The sequence below is a fragment of the Anabrus simplex genome, chromosome 6 (genome assembly GCF_040414725.1).
Source record: "Anabrus simplex isolate iqAnaSimp1 chromosome 6, ASM4041472v1, whole genome shotgun sequence".
Lineage (NCBI taxonomy): Eukaryota > Metazoa > Arthropoda > Insecta > Orthoptera > Tettigoniidae > Anabrus > Anabrus simplex.
The window spans coordinates 335,005,088-335,028,951 of record NC_090270.1 but is presented as its reverse complement, the minus strand read 5'-3'; the positions used below and the strand labels follow the sequence as shown (position 1 = coordinate 335,028,951).

The 23,864-nt window shown below is 41.0% G+C and overlaps 1 protein-coding gene across 5 annotated transcripts in view; it reads left to right on the top strand.

Moving 5' to 3' along the window:
• The window catches only part of LOC136875792 (putative inorganic phosphate cotransporter), a 280,776-nt gene that overhangs the window by 243,898 nt on the left and 13,014 nt on the right, over positions 1–23,864 (top strand). For all 5 annotated transcript variants that reach the window (XM_067149394.2, XM_067149393.2, XM_068228135.1 and 2 more), the window contains 2 exons: positions 12,548–12,680; positions 20,354–20,509. In XM_067149394.2, coding sequence (XP_067005495.1) covers positions 12,548–12,680; positions 20,354–20,509 — 289 coding nt within the window. The remainder of the gene's footprint in view (positions 1–12,547; positions 12,681–20,353; positions 20,510–23,864) is intronic.

The window sequence follows — 23,864 nt, the reverse complement described above, 5'->3', positions numbered from 1 at the left end:
TTTCATATAATTTTTAATTCTAGAATTATTATTATTATTATATAGTCGTTGTAGTACCGACAACAGTAGTCGAATTAGTGGAATCGTACCTGGCGCCCGCATAGCCTTAGTTATCATGTGAATGTGCTCGCGTAGAAACGAACGTAGTAGATCAGCAGTAGTCTTGTAACCGTACAATAGAGTCGTGTGTGGAATGCCGTCTCGTATGTCCATAAGCATTTCCCCCACTCCACCCCGTCCTGTATCCTATCTGACACCACCTTACTGCATAGGATAAATGATAATCACTTTACTCTTTCAATACTGGTGACCTAAATAAATGAGTTAATTTATACATTACAATTAAAAACTCGCCCATTTAGTTTCTTGTGAACGTCTCTTCTAATTATATTCTTATGAGCGTGGCTGACCATCAAACATTTTGATAATACACAATACCATCACAAAATGCTATGTATGGAATACGTTCCGTATGCGTGTTTATAAACAAAGCGTGAGTCATGCAGGAAGACAGTACACTGGGCATCACAGCGCGTGGCGCATCGCTTTCTCTCTGATACCCACTCATACGTCCTGCTCCATGGCTAAATGGTTAGCGTGCTGGCCTTTGACCGCAGGGGTCCCGGGTTCGATTCCCGCCAGGGTCGGGAACTTTAACCATAATTGGTTCATTCCGCTGGCACTGGGCTGGGTGTATGTGTCTTCTTCCTCATCATTTCATCCTCATTACGACGCGCCGGTCGCCTACGGGCGTCAAATCAAAAGACCTGCATCTGGCGAGCCGAACTTGTCCTCGGACACTGCCGACACTAAGAGCCATACGTCATTTCATTTCCCACTCATGCGAAACTCAAAAAACAAAACTAAGTTTCTACCGGTTTCTCGGCAATTACATACGTATATGGTCGAGAGGAATAGGACAGTATTTTATGAGCCCATTTAATACAATATAAGAATCTGTAAAGAGAATGTCTATTTTAAAGGATGAGAAGATATAGGAGGTGGACAACTTAGCTGAAACTCCCTGTATAGGCTATAACAATTTGCTGTACGTCGCACGGACACAGATAGGTCTTATGGCGACGATGGGATAGGAAAGTGCTAGGAATGGGAAGGAATCGGCCGTGGCCTTAATTAAGGTACAGCCCCAGCATTTGCCTTGTGTGAAAATGTGATGCCACGGAAAACATCTTCAGGTCTGCCGACAGTGCAGTTCGAACCCACTATCTCCCGAATGCAAGCTGACAGCTATGGGACTCGAACCACGCAACCACTTGGTCGGTGTATGACTAGTTGTTTGAGGATATCACACAGGTCAACCGATTTTCGACATCCAGATGCTCAAATGCCAGAGACTGTCGAATAGGCAGGAGCTTTTATCTAAAAGTAAGGTGAAGTAAAGTTCTTCCTTTAAGTGTTTTATATAGAGGACTGTTCCAAGTGAACCTACACAACCAAAGAACAAGGGCTACGAGTGGGGAGGAATTGACCGTGGACCCTGGCCTTGATTAAGGCGTGAAAATGGGAAACCACGAACGAAGGATACTCCAGCTTTATCCAAATGCAAAAGTCCCTGTTAAAGAAATATTTTTTGTTTCGGAATTTTACTCTTACCGAATGATGGAAATAGAGGCTCAATAAAACTAAATGTCAGCTATCTCAATCTGCTTAATCCGTATTTGGTTGAGGTGTACGCACACTCGAAGTAAATTGCAAAAAAGCTGGGCAAATTTCTGATCTTAGCAAGATCGTTGTACTACTTTCATGTTTTTCATATTTTACATGCACGAGCTGAATGCACTTTGTGCCACCATCCCTTTCTGCATCTGAAGCGTTTTCACACCAAAGCGGAGATTTAGAAACTGTTTCCCTCGCAGGCGGCAGAATTCTACTCCGAAGGTCTACAAAACTTGCCCTACGCTACGAAAAATATTTCAATAAGTATGCAATTATGTATAAAATTATTATTATACATTATTAATCATATAAAAATTGAGGAGCTATCTGACGGTAAGATAGTGGGCCAGGTCTAGAAAGCCAAGAATAACGGCCGAGAGGTTTCAGCGTGCTGACCACACGACACCTCGTAATCTGCAGTTCTTCGGGCTGAGCAGCGGTCGCTTGGTGGGCCAAGGCCCTTCGGGTCTTTTGCGCCATGGGGTTTGCTTGTTATTATTAATCACAACAGTCGTATCAGCACACTATATTACTACATAAACGGTGTTAGGACTCTAAGGTCCATCATCAGTGTTAAATCTATTTACGCCGGGCTGAGTGGCTCAGACGGTTAAGGCGCTGGCCTTCTAACCCCAACTTGGCAGGTTCGATCCTGGCTCAGTCCGGTGGTATTTGAAGGTGCTCAAATACGACAGCCCCGTGTCGGTAGATTTACTGGCACGTAAAAGAACTCCTGCGGGACTAAATTCCGGCACCTCGGCGACTCCGAAGACCGTAAAAGTAGTTAGTGGGACATAAATCAAATAGCATTATTATTATTAAATCTATTTACAAAATTTAAGTCTATTTTATTTATTTATTTATTTATTTATTTATTTATTTATTTATTTATTTATTTATTTATTTATTTATTTATTTATTTATTTATTTATTTATTTATTTATTTATTTATTTATTTATTTATTCATTCCTGACTTACATTTGTGTCGAAGTTCGGGCTCACGGCGCTCTGTTACACTTAACCACTTTAAACAACAAAATCTTGAAATGTAAACATAAAAGTAAGACATAGTAATTCTACGAAGAAATATTACTACGAACAGATATACTAAGTTACAAATCAGTACGGCAATTAGTGTGTCAATACTAATAATACTACTTCTTCTTCTTCTTTAGCGTTTGTCCCGCCTGGTGGCAGGGTCCGCTGTATGGATTCGTTGTCTCCATTTAATTCGGTCACGGGCCACGTCTTACAGCTTTCAGGTCGTTGTGCACTGTATCGATTCTTCGCTGTCTTGGTCGTCCCTTGGGCCTCTTTCCAGCGACTTCAAAATGTATACGCTGACTTTGCCAGTGTATTGTCTTCTGCATGCAATACATGTCCAAACCAGCGCAGACGATTTTCCTGCATTTTCTTCTGGATCGGTGCAACGCCAAAGCGTTTCCTAATATTGTCTAGTGATGCCAGCTGTCCACCTAAGCATCTTTGTCTCCATGACGCTTACTCGACGTTCTACCTTCTTCGTAGCAGGCCAACATTCGGTGCCGTATAGAGCGGCGGGACGGATAACAGTCCGGTAGATCTTAGATTTCAGATGGTCCTTCATCCGACGGTCGCAGGTGACGCCCGTTGTCATTCGCCACTTCAGCCAGGCTGCGTGTATCCTTGTGTTGACCTCATCAGTAAGTCTGCCATCGGTAGAGAGTGTGGAGCCAAGATATTTAAATTTCTCTACTCGTGGTAGATCTTCACCATCAACGTGGATGGTTCTAACTTCTCGAGGATCTAATGACATGTACTCTGTCTTCTTTTTGTTAAGGCCCAGGCCGTATTGCGCTAGTCGGTTGTTCCACTCTTCTGTTTGGCGCTGGAGATCAGACTTATTCTCAGCAGCCAACATGACATCATCAGCATAGAGAAGTGTCCATGGTATTGGCTTGTGCAGATCGGATGTAACAGTGTCCATCACAAGAATGAACAGCAGTGGTGATAAGGCAGAGCCTTGATGTACTCCTACAGTGATGCAGAAATCATCGGACGCTCCTGCGGCAGCTTGAACATAACTCCTTGGTTATACGTAGAGCATCTGTACCCACTTAACAAGGTGCTCTGGAATGCTGTGTTCTCGTAGTGCTAACAATATTAGGTCGTGTGGCACCCGATCAAAGACCTTCTCAAGATCCAGAAAAGCGAGATGAAGAGGCTTATCCTTTTCATGGTGTTTCTCAACTAACAGCCATGCAGCGTGGATTGCATCCGTTGTGCCACAGTTTATCACAAATCCAGCTTGGTTCGTTGTATGTTTAGCTATCTGGCGAATCCTTTTTTCGAGAATACGTTCGAAGATCTTCATCGCGTGGCTCAGAAGTCTGATTGGGCGATAATTAGAACAATCGGCAGGACTTCCCTTCTTCTTGAAGATTGGTACGGTAATGCTCCGTCGCCAATCTGATGGTATTTGACCTTCTTTGATGATCTGATTGAAAAGCTGTGTTAGCCATATTGCCGCATCCCACCGTTCAGAGCACCAGAACTCTGCCGGAAGATCGGGGCCGGTGGCTTTTCCTGGTTTCATCTCCTTCAGAACAGCCTGAACTTCCGTGACGTCAATTTCCTTCACTGGGCCTTCAATAGCGGAGGTGGTTGGGATTGGTGGGTGGGGAAATTCTTCGCTTGAAAGTTTCTCAAAATAGCTCCGCCAGCGTTCTCGCGCTTTCTTCCATTCGACCAGCAGGTCACCTTTTTCGTCATTGATGCCGTAGAAACGTTGGATGTCTTCCGTTTTGCGGTACCTCGATTTGAGTAGCCGGTAAATGTGCCGCTCACCTTCGCGCGCGTCAAGTTTTGCATATAGGTCTGCATATCGGTTTGCTTTTGTTACAGCAATGACCTTCTTCGCCTCACTACGGGCTGTTTTGTAGGCATCCCAACGAGATGGTGTTTTATCTGAAAGAAACCCATGGTACAGCTGTTTCTTCTTCCGCACTGCATCTTTAACATCATCATTCCAAAGCCATGTGTCTTTGTCAATCCTACGTCGTCCTGGATTAGTTGTTCCAAGAATAGAGCGTGCGGCTTCATGAACGGCGTCTTTCAGTTTAGTCCAGCTCTCTTCAACCGTGGTGATTGGTGGCACTGTAATTTTTGTAACAATGTCGGCCTCCTTCTCCTTGTAGCGCCACCATTTGATTCTTTTAGGTCCATTTCTGAGTATGAATTCAGCTCTTGGCGGCTACATCCGTAGCTTACAGATGACAAGCCGGTGTTGCATCGCGACGGTTTCGTAAGGAATAACTTTTGTATCTAGGACATCTTTGAAATTCCGTCGTCTCACAAGGATGTAGTCAATCTGAGTTGCATTGGAGCCACTGTAGTACGTGATTAGATGAGTATCACGCTTTTTGAACCAGGTGTTCGTGATGATCAGATCATGAATTCGTTGGCCATCGCTGTTCTTCTCTCCATGTCCACCATGGGCAGTGTGGTCTTCTTTCCTCTGTCCAACGTGTCCATTTAGATCACCGGCAACGATAAGGTAGTCCTCTGGTGGCACTTCAGCGGTCTTTTTGTCAAGCAGTTCCCAGAAAGTATCTCTTGTTTCCGCGTCTAGGCCGGTTTGTGGAGCATAAGCACTGAAAAAATGGACCTTCCTTCTATCCGCGACATATACGATTTTCATCAATCGATCATTGTAGCGTTGCACCTCAGAGACAGAACCATCAAATTTTGCTGATATAACAATGTCAACACCGTTAGTTGTTCTTCGGGTTCCGTTGTATATGAGTTTGTATCCACACCCAATGCCACGTGTCTTTTCTCCACTCCATCTTGTCTCCTGCACCGCGCAGATGTCTATATGCCTTCTTTCAAGTGCTGTGGCCAGTTCACTGCTTCGACCAGACATAGTCCCGACGTTCAGTGATGCTATACAGAATGTGGGGGCTCGCTTGTTTAGCCGTCGCCGCCCGTGCGACGGTAACCCTTGCATACTTTTCGTGCTGGCTGGGCCCTTCCAACACGCGTCGCTTTTAGCGGGGGATGCCCTAGCCGTGGTTCCGATTCCATGAGACAACATTTCCATAAAGTTGTGACGGTATGTTTTTACGGCCGGCTTGTCACGGAGCCTGTCGCCAAGCATTTTAGAGCTGCTGCCAGCAGGTGGTTAGGCCGCTCCTGACCTAGAGAACAGACGCGTTTTGTAGCCGCTCCTCTGGAGTACAAACGCTACGTTCCTCTCTGCATTAACTCCCAGAAAGATAGAGTGCCTCATTTGCCAACTACACCGTACCGATGGTCTCCATCTCCGCCGAAGTTGCCATTAAGGACTTTGACACACTTCCATCACTGATGAAAGTTATTTCTAGTGTGGTCCGAAGACCACAAAAATACAACCAGGACTGTGAGTCCTGGAGGCAGCTCTTCCGCTCTCTCCGCCGTTGGGAATCTGAAACTCCTCTTCCGTCTTTGAGACCGTTAACCCTAGGCAGGGGCCCTTACAGGGTACTACCATCCGGACCCAGATGGACCCTGGTTTTTTAACGAGGTGTTGCTCCTCCCCCTCCTCCTTCCCCATCACTTGCGAGATGGGGCCCGGACTTGGGACCGGCACTGGTGGAGTTACTAATAATACTACTATAAAGAGGAAGTATAGTAATAGTAAGGATAAAGACTGAAGTGCATACAACAGTAGAAAACCCATTCACACATCATATACACAATGACTCACACAACTCAGTTATGTGTTGCCAGGAAAAACTTTCGGCAGGCAGACTAGAATTTATGGGAGGAAGTAAGCTGCCGAATGTCCATTGGGTGTGTATTCCAGAGTCTTGTTGCAGTAACTAAAAAGGAATGATTGTAGGAATTCGTTCGATTGAGTGGAATTTCAAGAAGGGAACCACAACGGGTACTAATTTCATGGAATGAGGAAAGGAAACGAAAATTAGAAGAGAGGTAAGTAGGAGTGTTCTTCGAGAGCACTTGGTAAACAAGTTTCTTTAGGTGAGAATTCCTTCGTTCATTTATGCGTAGCCATCCCAATGTTTTGAAATATTGTGTTAACATGAGCGTCATGTCACAGATGGAAGGCATGTCGTATGCATGAGTTTTCTGCTCGTTGAAGTCTCAAAGTTTGTTCAGCATTTAGATTGACTAGTAACGTATAGCAGTAGTCTAAAATTGGAAATAGTAGAGCTTGGATTAATTTTAAGTTTTTGATGAAAAAATTCTTGTGACGTTTCAGGGGATAAGTTATAGAGCTGCATGAAACTTTCTACATACATTATTTACCTGTTCATTCCGGATCAGAATCTCATTGATGGAGATTCCAAGATTAGTTAGTTTCTTACGGTACGATGCAGAAAGGTCACTGATTATGATTGGAGGAGGATTGATATTGCTTATTACATGTAATAATTTAGAGTTTCCTATGATAATACTTCGTGTTTTTCAGGATTTAGGATTAAGTGGTTGTTTTTAGCCTTTCAGTATCTGAAATAATATGCCGAGTGTGTAGTCAAAATAAATTAAAAATTAGTTAAAATAGAGCACTGGTGAGATCAACTATAAGATAAAGGAAAAGGTAGAACATGTGTGAGAGTGTAAACCCGTCCCGTTTCCCTGCGGGGACGCGTATGAGGTGAGATGAATCTGTCGTGGCGGGTTTTTATGACCGGATGCCCTTCCTGACGTCAACCTCATCAGAGGAGTTAATGATATGAAATGAATGATGTGATATATGATAGTAGGAACGGAGAGGGTGAAACCCCGTGCCGGCACATATCCTACTCCTGTCGAATAGCACCAAGGGGTCTGCTCAAGGCATAACGTCCCCATCCTACGGACGAATTACCACCAACAGCGTCATAGGTCCTCACTCTATATGAGAACTGCGGAGAGGTTTGGAATTTAATCCAGACTTTTGGCACGCAATCTAGTGATTAGAAATTGAATACCACCACCTCCCCTACCCTGATATATCTGATGGTGAAAATGTTTTCGACCAAAGGGCTCGAACCGGCTAACCTCGGTGTCAGACCGTTTAGACTTCAGCGCCTTAACGACCATGGCCACCAGGCGGATAAGGTGCACGATCAGGTGCTAAGGCCGAGTACTAAACAGACGTTCAGCTTTAAGTGCGGAGTGCGCTGGAAGCGCGTGACATTATGTCGTCTCAAAGTTATGAACATGTTACTGTTTCTGTACCGGGAGGTACACCTCAACGCCGCGCATTCAAAATAGGCGCCTTAATGAACTCCTCTATCGAATAAAAGTGGAAACTACTACAACAGGAACTTAGGACATTAATCAGAAGATATCACCACTGAAAATTTAAGTAATTTTGTTATTGTGAAATTCCCTAAACTGACTGAATTTCTCCTTGTTTTGTTTGCCATTCATCAAGAAGTTTGGACATTCTTCCATAGAAGACACTACTAAAAACTATGATCATGCACCCTGGTGCAAGGTGTAAGAACTTATAATTTAAAGAAGTTTTGTATTTCTAGGTTGTCCATAACAGATCTATGTTCATTTATTTTTGGGTTGGCAATACTTCCTTTTCTTTCCGCCAGTTTTGAATCTAGCCAATCAGGAATTTTTTACATTAATTCTTGTTTACTTTGTGTTAGCCAATAAAATTTAAGGGGGCGTGTTCTGATTAATCTTGAATGCTCTCGAACCTTCCTTTAGGGTTTAGAAACTACGGCTTTTCACGTTTCTTGGCCTATTGATCATCGTCATTCTGAGTGTGCGTGTTTAAGCAGGAGGCGGGCGGCCTCTTTCGTCGGCAGCTAGAACATCTACAAGGCTACATACCTTCAATTTTCTTGCTACCTCCGCAAATTATTCCGAAGGGGAAGGCCTGCATCTTTACTATGTAACCTACTTTTCTAAAATGTAACTTCTCTTTGGCTCCATAAATTTTTTAATTATAAATTGGGTATAGAGAGGGAATTACCCTCTCGAGCTCCACTTCACCTTGGTTTGAGATGACTACGTTTTTTAACTGTTTGTCATTTCTGTAATGTATTAAAGTAATTTCTATACGAGTCATCTCAGTAGATAGGGAATAGCCCCTGTTTCCTCGGCCTAGAGCCCTGTAGATTTTTAGGCTTTCATTATCTTGGAGCGCAGTGTACGCCTCCATTCCTTTTCTGTTTGGGCCAGTTATTTAAGCTGTTCTTTTTCCATGAAGGCCCCGTAGATTGGGTTTTAAATACCCCCGTATAAAATTATTTTCAAAGTGTAAGTTGTGCCTTGAGAGGCAAGGGATTGTAAGTCGATGTAATGTTGCCTTGGGTAGGCTTGGAAACCTGAGCGCCGGTTAGCTCTTTTTCAAAGTTTTGTAACTGTAAAATGTGCATCTGGGAGGGATTTAGGGAGCTAGTGTTCTTGAATTAGGGGATTTATGCTCTTAACTAAATAATAGTTCTTCCATTTGTAAAATTGTGAAACTAAGGGCTTGCAGCGCAGAATTATTAAAAATCACTAATCTTGGAATTTTCCTAGTCTTGTTTCAAGATTACTTTTCTACCTGACATGTTATTTGTTAAGTTGTTTTCTAAAAAAATATAACCTTCAGTTCAAGTTAAATTAGTTTCGATATTGTAGATAGACCCATTCACCCCAGCACCTTCCTTAACCTCTTTCTGCTCCACGGGTAACTCCGTAACAGTTTCATTTAGAATTTTACCGGGATCCTTTCTCTGTGCCAAAAATATCTCGATGTTTTCACGGGTGTTTAACTCAAATACTTAATTACCTTCGAATATTAATTTCCTGTACTTTTCAGTCCCTTGAAGGTTATGATTTCTATTAAAACGTGTTCCGCAAAAGCTGAGCATGTGTTGTACTCTACTGCCTTGAAATGAAATGTTCTTGGTATCTTCGTCGAGTCCTTCCAATGTAAAACATTTTGCAATCGTCACAAGTGAACCTATATACCTTCTGAATTGGTGTAGACATCTTTTTTGTTGATCAAGTCAAGTCAAGTCAAGTCAAGTCAAGTCAATTACTCCTGATCTGCATTTAGGGCAGTCGCCCAGGTGGCAGATTCCCTATCTGTTGTTTTGCTAGCCTTTTCTTAAACGATCACAAAGAAATTGGAAAATTATTGAACATTTCCCTTGGTAAGTTATTCCAATCCCTGACTACCCTTCCTATAAACGAATATTTGCCTCAATTTGTCTTCTTGAATTCCAACTTTATTTTCATATTGTGATCTTTCCTACTTTTAAAGACACCACTCAAACTTATTCGTCTACTGATGTCATTCCACGCTCTGTCTCCTCTGACAGCTCGGAACATACCATTTAATCGAGCAGCTCATCTCCTTTCTCCCAAATCTTCCCAGGCCAAACATTGCAACATTTTTGTAACGCTACTCTTTTGTCGGAAATCACCCAGAACAAATCGAGCTGCTTTTCTTTAGATTTTTTCCAGTTCTAGGATCAAGAAATCCTGGTGATAGTCCCATACACTGGAACCATACTCTAGCTGGGGTCTTACCAGAGACTTATATGCCCTCTGCTTTACATCCTCACTACAACCCCTAAATACCCTCATAACAGTGTGCAGAGATCTGAACCCTTTATTAACAATCATATTTATGTGATTACCCCAATGAAGGTCTTTTCTTATATTAACACCTAGGTACTTACAATGATCCCCAAAAGAAACTTTCACCCCATCAACGTGGTAATTAAAACTGAGAGGACCTTTCCTATTTGTGAAACTCACAACCTGACTTTTAACCCCATTTATCATCATACCATTGTCCACCGTCCATCTCGCAACACTATCGAGGTCACCCTGCAGCCGCTCACAATCTTGTAACTTATTTATTACTCTGTACAGAATAACATCATCTGCAATCTGCAATCTCTGATTCCACTTCTTTACACATATCATTGATATATATATAAGAAAACATAAAGGTCCAATAATACTGCCTTGGGGAATTCCCCTCCTAATTATTACAGGGTCAGATAAAGCTTCACCTACTCTAATTCTCTGAGTTATATTTTCTAGAAATATAGCCAGCCATTCAGTCACTGTTTTTTCTAGTCCAACTGCACTCATTTTTGCCAGTAGTCTTCCATGATCTACCCTATCAAATGCCTTAGATAGGTCAATCGCAATACAGTCCATTTGGCCTCCTGAATCCAGGATATTTGCTATATCTTGCTGAAATCCTACAAGCTGAGCTTCAGTCGAATACCCTCCCCTAAACCCAAACTGCCTTCTGTCAAACCAGTTATTAATTTCGCAAACATGTCTAATATAATCAGAAAGAATGCTTTCCCGTAGCTTACATACAATGCATGTCAAACAGACTTGCCTGTAATTTTCAGCTTTATGCCTATCACTCCTCCCTTTACACACAGGGGCTACTATAGCAACTCTCCATTCATTTGGTATAGCTCCTTCAACCAAACAATAATCAAATAATTATTTCAGATATGGTACTCTATCCCAACCCATTGCCTTTAGTATATCCCCACAAATTTTACCAATTCCAGCTGCTTTTCTAGTTTTCAACTTTTGTATCTTACTGTAAATGCCATTGTTATCATAGGTAAATTTTAATACTTCTTTAGTGTTACTCACATCCCCTATCTGGACATTATCCTTGTAACCAACAATCTTTACATACTGCTGACTGAATACTTCTGCCTTTTGAAGATCCTCGCATACACACTCCCCTTGTTCATTAATTATTCCTGGAATGTCCTTCTTGAGACCTGTTTCTGCCTTAAAGTACCTATACATACTCTTCCATTTATCACTAAAATTTGTATGACTGCCAATTATGCTTGCCATCATGTTATCCTTAGCTGACTTCTTTGCTAGATTCAATTTCCTAGTAAGTTCCTTCAATTTCTCCTTACTTCCATAACCATTTATAACTCTATTTCTTTCCAGTCTGCACCTCCTTCTTACCATTCCTTACCACCTTTAAAGGAACAAACCTATTTTCACATTCCTCAACAATTGCTTTAAACCCATCCCAGAGTATGTTTACATTTTTATTTACCATTTTCCAGCGATCATAGTTTCTTTTTAAAAACTCCCTCATGCCTGTTTTATCAGTCATATGGTACTGCCTAACAGTCCTAATTTTAGTACCTTCCTCTCTTTCACATTTATGTTTATTGGTAGTATGTGAATTATAGGTTTCTGCTTCTGGTTCTGAAAACTGTTTTGAGATGAATATATTGAAAATATTAGCGATGTTGGAAACTTCAAAATGTGTGAATGTTAAAAATTGACTACGATCAGAGTTTTTCATTTTTTGTATCATTGTTTTTATTTTTCCATCATTTTCTTTTTACGTGAAATTCTGTCGTCGATTTCTGGGTTGTAGCCATTTGCTTTAGCTATTGGTTTTAGTACTGTAATTTCTTTCAGTTTGTTTTCTTTACTCCTGGGTATGTTTAATACTCTCTTAGTATAGCTGTTGTAAGCTGTTTGTTTGTTTGTTCCTGGGTGGTTCGAGTTCTTGTTAATAATGGTAATTTACATTGTGGGTTTCCTAAAAATAGCAAAATCTATTCTATTGTTGTTTCTTGTTATTGTGAGGTCCAAAAATTTAACTTTCAATCGTTTGATATTTCCATAGTGAATTTTATATTGCTGTGAAGCAAATTTAAAACACCCAGAAGTGTTTCGGGAGTAATGAGGTCTCCATTTAAAAATACTACCGTGTGTTGAACATAAGGAAGCCATGATTGTACTTCCTTCTGTTTTATGTCCAAGATGGATTTCTCAAGGTTATTTAAATAAATGTTAGCTAAAAAACTCATATTTGATGTTTTGTAATTAATATAATTCATATTTAATGCTATTATAATTGTTTCTTCATTCTAGAGTGGAGGCCTCTCAAGCCTTCCCTACCTGGCGAGGGTAGGATTTGGTTTTGTATTCAGCGCTGTCGGCGACTACATGGTGAAGAACGAAACTTTTAGTCGGACGACGATCAGGAAAATTTTCGTCGTATTCTGTAAGTAAAATTACATTCTATTTACTCTTTCTTTTAGTCCTCAAATTTTGAATTTATATAACACTGTAAATGTTTGGAAAACGGTTCTGGTTTACTGCTGGGCTGGGATCTCTCTCGAGTTAGCGCCATCATTTTAGCGCGGACAGAAAGCTGCTACCATGGTAACCAGGGAACAAGTCTGCACTAAGTCTACGTCATCTCTTCTTCCTCAGCTTTCTACCGCGTGCCAGAACTCGGCTCTATACACCGTGGGTACAAGGGGCGCCATGTCTTTGACTGGCATTTCGTGTAGGTCACCGTAAACACCGAAGGCAGCAGAATTTGTAATGATGAAAACATTTCTTAAGAGACAAAGTAGGCGTCTCCATACAACAAAAAACTTATAATTAAGCAATTTCTCAACTGTGCCAAAATTTGAAGGGATAAAAGGCCTGAAAAGGTTGCAAATTGTGAGTCTTACATACCTCTATCCAATAAAAAACAGTTTAGAAAATTACTTCCGGCCTAAATGCAGTTCTGGAAAAATAGCCTAAAATCGCTTGCTTCCTTACTCGTTTTCTTTTTTATTCAAATCCTTGCCAAATTAACTTATTTACATAATTCTTTCTGTTTTGTGTTAATTCGGTCAATAACCTCACGCGTTTTTAAAAATATCCACACCGTATGTAGTTGTAAGTGCTTATGTGAAACTCTGCATTGGCTCACATTAGCGCTCGTAATGGTGCTTAAGTGAAACAATGCATTGACTCACATTAGTGGTCGTAGTGGTAGAAAAAGGCAAAGTGCTAATCTAATCGATCGGATAATGATGATTATGAAAAGGATTGCAATTTTTAGAAATCAACTATCTGAAGACAACCCACTTCGCTGAGTTTTCTTTGTACATCCGTGTAGTTTTCTCTATATAATACAGAAGACGTGCATTCAAAGACTACTCTTTCACTGTTTCTTCCCTTACGTTTATTCGCTTTTTCTGGATACCTAAATTTCTTACATGCTAAGCAATTTCATAAAATTACGTTCTTGTACACTACGTTTTATGTCTTGTTGTCTGGCGAATGCACAAGCAGATTTCTGCTTGTCTGACACGTGAGAAAGCAACGTTGAGCTGACCATGTGATAAACATGAATCCTTCAAATTAACTCCGCAATAGTGGAACGTTTGACCCTGAGCCTGATTGCTAGTCATACTGCAAGATAATATCACTGGAAATTGTGATCGTTTGAAACAAATTACAATGGAATTCATGGTATGAAAACCAATTTTCCTTTTTCTTTGTCGGTTAGGATTACTGCTTCAATGATACCGTCTAGGAACTGTTTCAGTAAGTATCTTCTTTATATTAAAAATTATAGAAAATTCTCACTTATAAACTCAAGCGGCAAACTGTTATACTTCTGAGATCGCAATACTCGTGCCATATGAATCATAGATGGTATATAAAACCAAGGAGTACACATCACAGCCTTCTAGAGCGTATTCTCACTCCGATCCTTCCAGTACATTCTCACTTATTTTAATACATTCAGTGACGAAGTCAGCCAATTTCAAGCGTCACATCTCCCACACCACCACAGCCACCGACACGAAACCACTATACTGCACGACGGGAGACTCGAGGCTACTACTACACAGTGTTGTGGCTCCAAGGTGAAATGTACGAACACACACGTCTATTTGCGCCCTTCTACTGTAATACGAGCACTTTCTTCCGACCTCACCCCGCTTGAATATGTTGTGCGGGGACGTTCGCAGAGTTTGGTGTATCAGGCTCCAATTGAATCGGAGGAGGAAGGACTGATCTCTCGGATGCTTGCTGCTACACTTATTTGGAGTCCTTGAACGTGCTCGATAGTCAGTGGCACATTGTTGTAGAGTTTTTATTGCAGCATGTTGCCCGACATGTGAAGTTCGTTTTGCAAAGGATTACAGTTGAATTGAAATGAAAGTGTTTATTTTTCTTCATACCAAAAGGTATCCCAATTGTCGGCTTACGACCAGTAGTTATTTAATAAGACTAATTTGTTTTGGACTCGCCTCTCATCCCTACAAATTTGATTACTGAAAATTTGTTTACTTGTTCGAACCCTCTGTCGGCAGTGCTGATGATGGTTTTCCTTGGTTTCCCATTTTAACACCAGGCAAATGCTGGGGCTGTATCTTAATTAAGGCTACGACCGCTTCCTTCCCAGTCCTAGCCCTTTCCTATCTTATCGTTGCCATAAGATGTGTCTTTGTCGGTGCGAAGTATAGCAGATTATAAATCAAATGTTATATTTAGCATAATGAATAACTTTTCACACATACAATTAAAGATTTGATGATGGTAATGATGACGATTATTATTACAAGAATCGATTGCTTTAAAAAATAAGGTGAAATCCAGAGAGGAGTGAGGCAAGACTGCAGTTGGTCTTCGCCCCCACCCCCCTTTTCAGTGTTTATATATAACAGGTGCTAAAGGAAATCAAGGGGAATTTCGAAACGGAATCACAATCCAAGGAGATGATGATATTATTTTTACCTGCGACTGCAGCAGATCTGAAGAAATTGTTGAAAGGTATAGACAGAGTCTTGGAGTAAGAAGTCCAAAACAAAAGTAACGGAGTTCAGTGGAATGAAGTCAGATGATGCAGGAACTGAAGTCTTAAAGGAAGTAGATGAATTTTTTTTTTTTGCTATTTGTTTTTACGTCGCACCGACACAGCAGATATCTTTGGCGACGATGGGATAGGAAAGAGCTAGGAAATGGAAGGAAGCGGCCGTGGCTTTAATTAAGGTACAGCCCCGGCATTTGGCTGGTGTGAAAATGGGAAACTACGGAAAACCATCTTCAGGGCTGCCGACAGTGGGGCTCGAACCCACTATCTCCCGATTACTGGATGCTGGCCACACTTAAGCGACTGCAGCTATCGAGCTTGGGCAGTAAAGTATCTAAGGATGTCAGAAGTAAGGAGGACATGAAATACAGACTAGAAAGGAAGGCCTTTCTTAAGAAAGAAAATTGCTCACTTTGCACTCTGATGAAGGAATTAAAAATGTGTTTTTGAAGACTTCGTATGGAGCATGGCGTTATATGGAAGTGAAACATGGACGATAAGTAGCTCACAAAGAAAGAAATAAAAAGCTTATGAAATGTGGTGTTACAGAGGAGTGGTGAACGAGAGATGGCTATATCGAATCACGAATTAAGAGATACTGAATCGAATTGGCGAGAGGAAACTGATTTGGCTAAATTTGGCAAAAAGAAGAGATAGAATGTTAGGGCTCATCTTAAGACACCCACCCAGGACTTGTTCCGTTTGTTTTTGAGAGAACTGTCGGCGGTAAGAACTGTTGAGGTAGAGCAAGCAGACTACAGCAGATGTACTAGTTATGTAGAAATGAAGAGAAGCATAGGATGGGATGCATCAAAACCAGTCTATGGCCTGATGCCTCAAAATAACAAAAACAACAACAACAACAACAACAACAACCAAAACACAGGATGGTAGGAAACAACGTGAACCTGATGCATGAGCATTAGAGGGTTGGTGAAAATGAAAATTCACAGCCTGTTTCCAGTCATTTGACCGGGACAGAAATGGAATGAATGAAGCCGCATCTAGCGGCGAGGATAGGAAATGTGCCGGCTGCCGAAGCCTGTCGCACTCCTCTGGGGTAATGATAAATGACTGTCAGATGAAATTAAATGTAATGGCGAGTGTTGCTGGAATGAAAGATGACAGGGAAAACCGAAGTACCCGGAGAAAAACCTGTCCTGCCTCCGCTTTGTCCAGCACAAATCTTACATGGAGTGACCGGGATTTGAAGAACCACGGTATCCAGCGGTGAGAGGCCGGCGCGCTGCCGCCTGAGCCACGGAGACTTTAGGGTGATGACAGACCTAAGGTACACAAATTCCTTTACTACCTCAAGGTCAACCTGTTCAGTTGAATTCGGCCTTACGATCAACTGCCATTATTCTGGTATTTTTCATGTTTATCTCTAGACTAGTAAAGGGTAATATTCTTCACTCTTGTAAACAGTTCTGTGAGTGGCTCTTAACTTCCAGCGAAAAAGCGCAGGTAGCTAAATTTTCTCCGGCCAAACGAGATTTCACCATTCCAGCCATGGAGAACTCTCTTGAAGACACTCTTTGCAAAGATGTAGAGTTGAGGTGATAATATACAACCTTAACTTACCCCATTTGTCATATTGAAAATGTCCGAGAAATCACCATCCAGCTTATGGTTGCTGCATGCTTTTCATTGAGACCATTCAGTAATGATATTACACGCAGTGGACGCCAAATTCCTTTAGCACCTGACACAAAATTGTTCCACATAATAAAATGAAAGACCTTTTTGTAGTCAAGGAAGCAAATAAAGGCAGGGCAGTAAAAGTCACGACTTTTCTTGATTATCTGCCTCATGTTCAGGATTGACTACCGTGTCGCTTTACCTGCAAAAAAGCCTGCTTACTCTGAGGATATCTGAGGTTGCAGAAGTGATCTTAGGCGCTGATTTATTATGTAGAACAGGATCTCGCTTGCATGAGATAAATAGTACGATAATTGGAACAACCCCTTACGGACCCTTAAGATTAGCAGCTCATAAAATGACAACGGTTCGCACCGACACAGAGAGGTCTTATGGCGACGGTTCGATAGGAAAACACTAGGAGTGGGAAGGAAGCAACAGTAGCCTTAAAAAGCGAGAGCCCGAGGATTTTTCTGGTGTGAAAATGGGAAACCACGGGAAACCATCTCAGGGCTGCCTACAGTGAGGTTCGAACCCACTATCTCCCAAATGCAAGGTGATAGCTACGTAACCCTAACCGTTTGGCCACTTCCTCGATTATTATTATTATTATTATTATTATTATTATTAAGCTAACCTGGAAACATTCAGTGTATAACCAGCTGATACATTGACCGTTGGCGAAGCAAGATACGCAAAGTTCTTAAACACTGACGGTACCCAGCATCGGGTTGAAGAGAATAATATGAAGGTTAATGGAGGATTAACTGTCGCAACATTTACAAACAGGAGCTTAAAAACTGAATTTAAATATACTTTGGATGAGGAAATTATCCCGCAAGATGGCAAGTGCAAATACTTAGGTGTGAGATTTGAAAGAAATTTGCACTGGAAGATCATGTTGATGGCATTGTTGGGAAAGCATAGAGATCTTCACGTGTCACAATGAGGCTATTTAAAGAACGCAACAAAGAATTATAAGAGAAAAGTTACTTAAGTACGGTTCGTCCATTATTGGAATATGCAAACAGTGTTTGGGATCCTCGCCAGTTATACCTAATAAAAGAAATACATGGCGTACAGGGGAAAGCAGCAAGATTTGTAACAGGGGATTTCAGGAACGAGAGCAGTGTATCAGAAATGTTAGAGAAACTTGGTTGGGAAACTTTAAATAAGAGAAGACACAAAACTAGATTTAGAGGATTATATAGAGCCTATACATGAGAAGATATGTAGGGGGTGGGGTGAGGGAATCCGTGAGAGGCTTCTGTTGGAAAATAATTATATCGGCAGGGCTGATCACAAGCACGAAATTAGACGGAATTTTTGCAGAAGCGATTGGGGTAAATTTTCATCATTGGGAAGCTCGTGAAGGAGTGGAACAGTTTACCAGGGGAAGTGTTTGATCCTCTTCCAAAATCTGTACAGATATTGAAGGAAATAATAAACAGCAACACAGAAAATAAATGAAATATTAGAGGGCATTCGACCAGTGCAGGTTATTGTAAACAATGAATTTTTGTGAATAAATTAATTCCGTCACCTGGGCTATGGAGATTGGACAGACGAAGTAGGGGACTGCGTGTAGGGGTGAAGTACAGTAGGGATTTTGAGGGCCGTGAGACAGCTATGGTAGATGTGAAGGCCCTTCAGGAACTCTGAAAAGCGGTGCAAAACGGGCTCTGGTTAAGACGCAGCAGGTCGTTATCGTTGTATACATTAGGAACCATAACGGTATTAAAAAATAACGCAATGTAAATTCAAAACTTACAGCACTTGTATAGTATAATTAGAAGTTATTCTACATACTGCATTGAGTTCATTATGTGCGTAAGTACAGATGGTATTATGAGTAGAACTTTGTAAATTATATACATTTATTAAGTATGAGCTGTGTTTTTAATAGAAAACTTGTTGATGTAAATTGTATAATACTGCATTTCAGAAAAGGGCCTTCCTTCATTTTTAATTTAAAATTTAGTGCTTGATGATAATATACTTTTGTGTATCGTTTGCCACCGTGCTCATTTGCAAATAAAATTATTTTGATTTGATTTGATTGGAAAATACAACCTGTGACAATAAAGTTCGGTGAATAGTCCTGTACTATCAACATAGATGAACAATGCACGGCAGTGACCTTACTGTCCTTCGAAATGGTCCCCTCCCATAACTATGCACTGCTGAGATCGGCGGTACATGTCCTGGAAACTTTGCAAAAAGGCTTCCTTTGGTATGGTGTTCAAAAGCCTCGTCACGTTTCGTTGGATGTTAGGAATATTGTCAAATCGCTATCCTTTCAAAGCGAGTGTGAATCGTGGGAATAGGAAGAAGTCTGGGGGATTGAGATCTGGCGAGTATGGGGGATGTTCAAGTTGCACCACCCCCTTTTTTACCATGAACTGTTTGACAATATTGGCTGTGTGTGGGCGAGCATTGTCATAGACAAACAACCGTGAAGCTTGTGGTGCGTACTGGGGTCGTACGCTGCGTAGACGTTTCATGAAACGGGTCAAAATTTCAATGTAGCGTGCAGCATTCAACGTCGTTCCCTCAGATAGAAATTCCTTGTGGATAAAGACTTGACTATCGAAAAAGGTGATGAGCATCGGTTTGATGCGTGACTTTTCGGCTCTGACCTTTCTCCGACGAGGGAGACACCAGGTTTCATCCTCAGTGACAATACAGTTCAAGAAATTTGGTGTCGCATCCGACGTTTCGACAAAATCTTGTGAAGTCTCTAAACATGCCTGCTTCTGATCGTCATTGAAGTAATGTGGCATAAGACGAGAACACGTTTCTCTCTTCCCTAACTTCTGGGTAACGATTTGTCGCACGGATTCACGGTTAATCTGCAGTTCACCCGCTATCATGCGCACAGTTAATCGCCGATCGTTCGTGATTAATGTCCTCACCTTCTCAATGTTTTGGTCTCCGCTACGGGGGTTGTCAGAAACACTTTCCCGACCTCCTCAAAAATGGGCGAACGCATCGTACACACACTTCAAGGACAGTACTTGATCTTCATAAACACGTACCAGCATCGCATGCGTTTCTTTCGGTGTCTTGCCAAGCTTAAAACAAAACTGTACATTGATCTTTTGGTCGTTCGTGTTCCTGTTCGCAGTTCAGAACCAACGCACTAAACACGCACTGTGTCAAACAGGTCTTACATGGTACACACACGATGCTCAACTGAACAACGTTGGGAGCAGGTGATCAAAACCTGCTGCTACGCAGGTGCAGCGTAGTGTGTTGCCAGTGTTACCGAATCGACCGTTCTGACTTAATTCACCGAACTTTATTTTCACAGGTTGTACAAGCAGTAGCAGAAGCAACAGGAGAAGAACAGAATATTTGTTATATGGTTTTGCTGCTACATGTGTATCAGGTACTGAATTACCAAGACATTTCCCGTTCAATATTTTCAGCCCACTTGGCGTCAGGCGCACTGATGTTCCTCATCGGCTACATGGACGAATATTTGTGGCTCACCGTGTTGATGATGACGCTGAGTCTTGGGATGAACGGGGCCGCTACGGTGTCCAACCTAACCAACCACCACGACTTAGCGCCAAATTTTGCTGGTGAGTTCAATCATACTCTGTACCGGATCATCTTTTGAACATTTATATTAATTTGACCACGATAAGTGATATTGTTTTGATTAATTAACTCGTGAACCCGTGCTGCTCAATAGCTTTTGTTATACGCAGGTGACAACTCGTCTTGATATGACTGTGGTAATCATATACTTTTGCCTGCCCTTTCCAATTGTTTTATGAACATTTTATGAACTGCTGCACCATTAGTTTAGTTTCTCACGCCTGAAACATTTTAACACGTGTTATTCACAGAAGAATAAAAAGACAAGTTGAAACAGAACTGAAAGAAAATCAATTTTGGTTCAGAAGAAATGTAGGAACATGTGAAGCAATCCTTAATTTACGTCTGATGTTAGAGGATCGAATAAAGAAAGACAAGCCCATATACATATAGAATCTAGAAATGACGTTCGATAACGTTGATTGGACTAAGCTATTTGAGATTCTGACGGTGATCGGGATTAGATACCGAGAAAGAAGAATCAATGCCAACACGAAGCATTAAGTTATATACAATCTGTACAAAAGTTAGTCTGCAGTGATAAGAATCAAGGGCTTTGAAAAAGAGGCAATCCAGAAAGGTGTGAGGGAAGGCTCCAGTTTATCGCCCCTCCATTTCAATGTTTACATAGAACAGGTGATAAAGGAAATCAAACAGGAATTTGGAAAGGGAATCAAAGTTCAAAGAGAGGAAATCAAAACCCTGAGATTTGTCGATGATATTGTTATTTTATATGAGACTGCACAAGATCTGGAGAAATTGCTGGATGGTATAGACAGAGGCTTGGGAAATAACTAGTGTGGAATGCGAATTTGATCTCTCGCGGAGTGTATGGGTTCCACTAAACAGAGCATGGAGGAAGTGGCTCTGCGATGCATTCCTGAGGTCTTCGACCTTACCCAAGCTGTCACTGTGGTGAAGAATTGCAGATAATGCGAAAAATCACCCTCAGATGCCCACATACAGCCTTCCGCGGAACTATCGACGGCCTCCTGACAGCTTCAACAACGGCCATTCAATGGCTGCAACAACTGGACATCCTAATTTAGTTTTCATTTCTAATTTGTTAATTTATGTATTTACTTATATTTTACATCGTTTATATGTGTTGTATTTTTGTATTTTTTTAATTTCTATTTTTCTGTATTGCATATACCTCTCTCGATTACTACTCTATGCTTTACCTTGACTTTTTGTATTTCTTCTGTTTTGTAAATTATTTGTTGATGTTCATAATGTCAATCATTTGTGCGCGGCTTAACTTGTACCATAAGATAAAAGAATAATTATTTAATTAACTAAGCAAATCCATATAAAAAAGTGATTCTTACAAGGGAGATTTTCGGAGTCGAGAATAGCCATTTATTTTCTCTCAATTAAATTATTTCAGTCTTATGCGGTGAAGAATGCATAACAGATGACATAATACGAGCCAGTTCCAATGCGAATCCCACAATAAAATCAAGGAAAGATAACTGTGTAACACACACTCGTTTAGGTATTGAAACAAGCCGTTGATAATACCCTTTACGAGGTTCCACACAATCTTTGTTCATGTTGTTTGAGTCATCAGTCCATAGATTGGTCTGATGCAGCTCTCCATGCCACCCTCTCCTGTGCTAACCTTTTCATTTCTATGTAACTACAGCATCCTACATCTGCTCTAATCTGCTTGTCATATTTATACCTTGGTCTACCCCTACAGTTCTTACCACCTACAGTTCCTTCTTCTGTAACACCACATTTCGAAAGCTTCTATTCTATTTCTTTCTGAGCTAGTTATCAACCATGTTTCACTTCCATACAATGCCACGCACCACACGAAAGTCTTCAAAAACATCTTTCTAATTCCGATATCAATGTTTGAAGTGAGCAAATTTCTTTTCTTAAGAAAGCTCGTCCTTGCTTGTGCTAATCTGCATTTTATGTCCTGCTTACTTCTGCCATCGTTAGTTATTTTACTACCCAAGTAACAATATTCATCTACTTCCTTTAAGACTTCATTTCCTAATCTAATATTTCCTACATCACCTGCCTTCGTTCGACTGCACTCCATTACTTTTGTTTCGGACTTATTTATTTTCATTTTGTACACCTTACCCAAGACTTCGTCCATACCATTCAGCAGCTTCTCGAGATCTTCTGCAGTCTCAGATAAAATACCAATATCATCGACAAATCTCAAGGTTTTGATTTCCTCTCCTTGGATTGTGATTCCCTTTCCAAATTCCTCTTTGATTTCCTTTACTGCCTGTTCTATGCAAACATTGAAAAGGAGGGGGGACAAACTGTAGCCTTGCCTCACTCCTTTCTGAATTGCTGCTTCTTTTTCAAAGCCCTCGATTCTTATCACTGCAAACTGATTTTTATACAGATCGTAGATAATTCTTCGTTCTCGGTATCTGATCCCTATCATCCTCAGAATCATAAATAGCTTTTTCCAATCAACATTATCGAATGCCTTTTCTATATCTACGAATGCCATGTACGTGGGCTTGTCCTTCTTGATTCGATCCTCTAAGATCAGACGTAAAGTCAGGATTGCTTCACGTGTTCCTACAAATTCTTCTGAAGCCAAACTGATCTTCTCCCAACTCAGCTTCAACTTGTTTTTCTATACTTCTGTAAACAATACGTGTTAAAATTTTGCAGGCATGAGGTACTAAACTAATGGTGCGGTAGTTTTCACACCTGTCAGCCCCGGCTTTCTTGGGAATAGGTATAACAACATTCTGCCGAAAATCGGATGGGACTTCTCCTGTCTCATACATCTTATACACTAAATGGAATAACCTTGCCATGCTGGTTTCTCCTAAGACAGTCAGTAATTCGGAGGGAATGTCATCAATTCCAGGTGCCTTGTTCCTATTTAGGTCGCTCACAGCTCTGTCAAACTCTGACCTCAAAATTGGGTCTCCCATTTCATCAGCATCAACAGCCTCTTCTTGATCCAGAACCAAATTATCTACATCTTCACCTCGATACAACTGTTGGATATGTTCCTGCCATCTTTCTGCTTTGTCTTCTTTACGTAGAAGTGGCTTTTCATTTAGGCTCTTAATATGCATGCACCTAGATTTCCTTTCTCCAAAGGTTTCCTTTGTTTTCCTATATGCAGCATCCACCTTTCCTAGGACCATACAACCTTCAACATCCTTGCACTTCTACTTCAGCCAGTCTTCCTTAACTACCTTGCACTTTCTATCCACTTCATTCTTTAATCGCCTGTGTTCTTTTCTGCCCTTGTCATTTCTAGCATTCTTGTATTTTCGTCGTTCATCAATCAGGTCTAGTATCTCCTGAGTTACCCACTGATTCTTAGTTGATCTTTTCTTT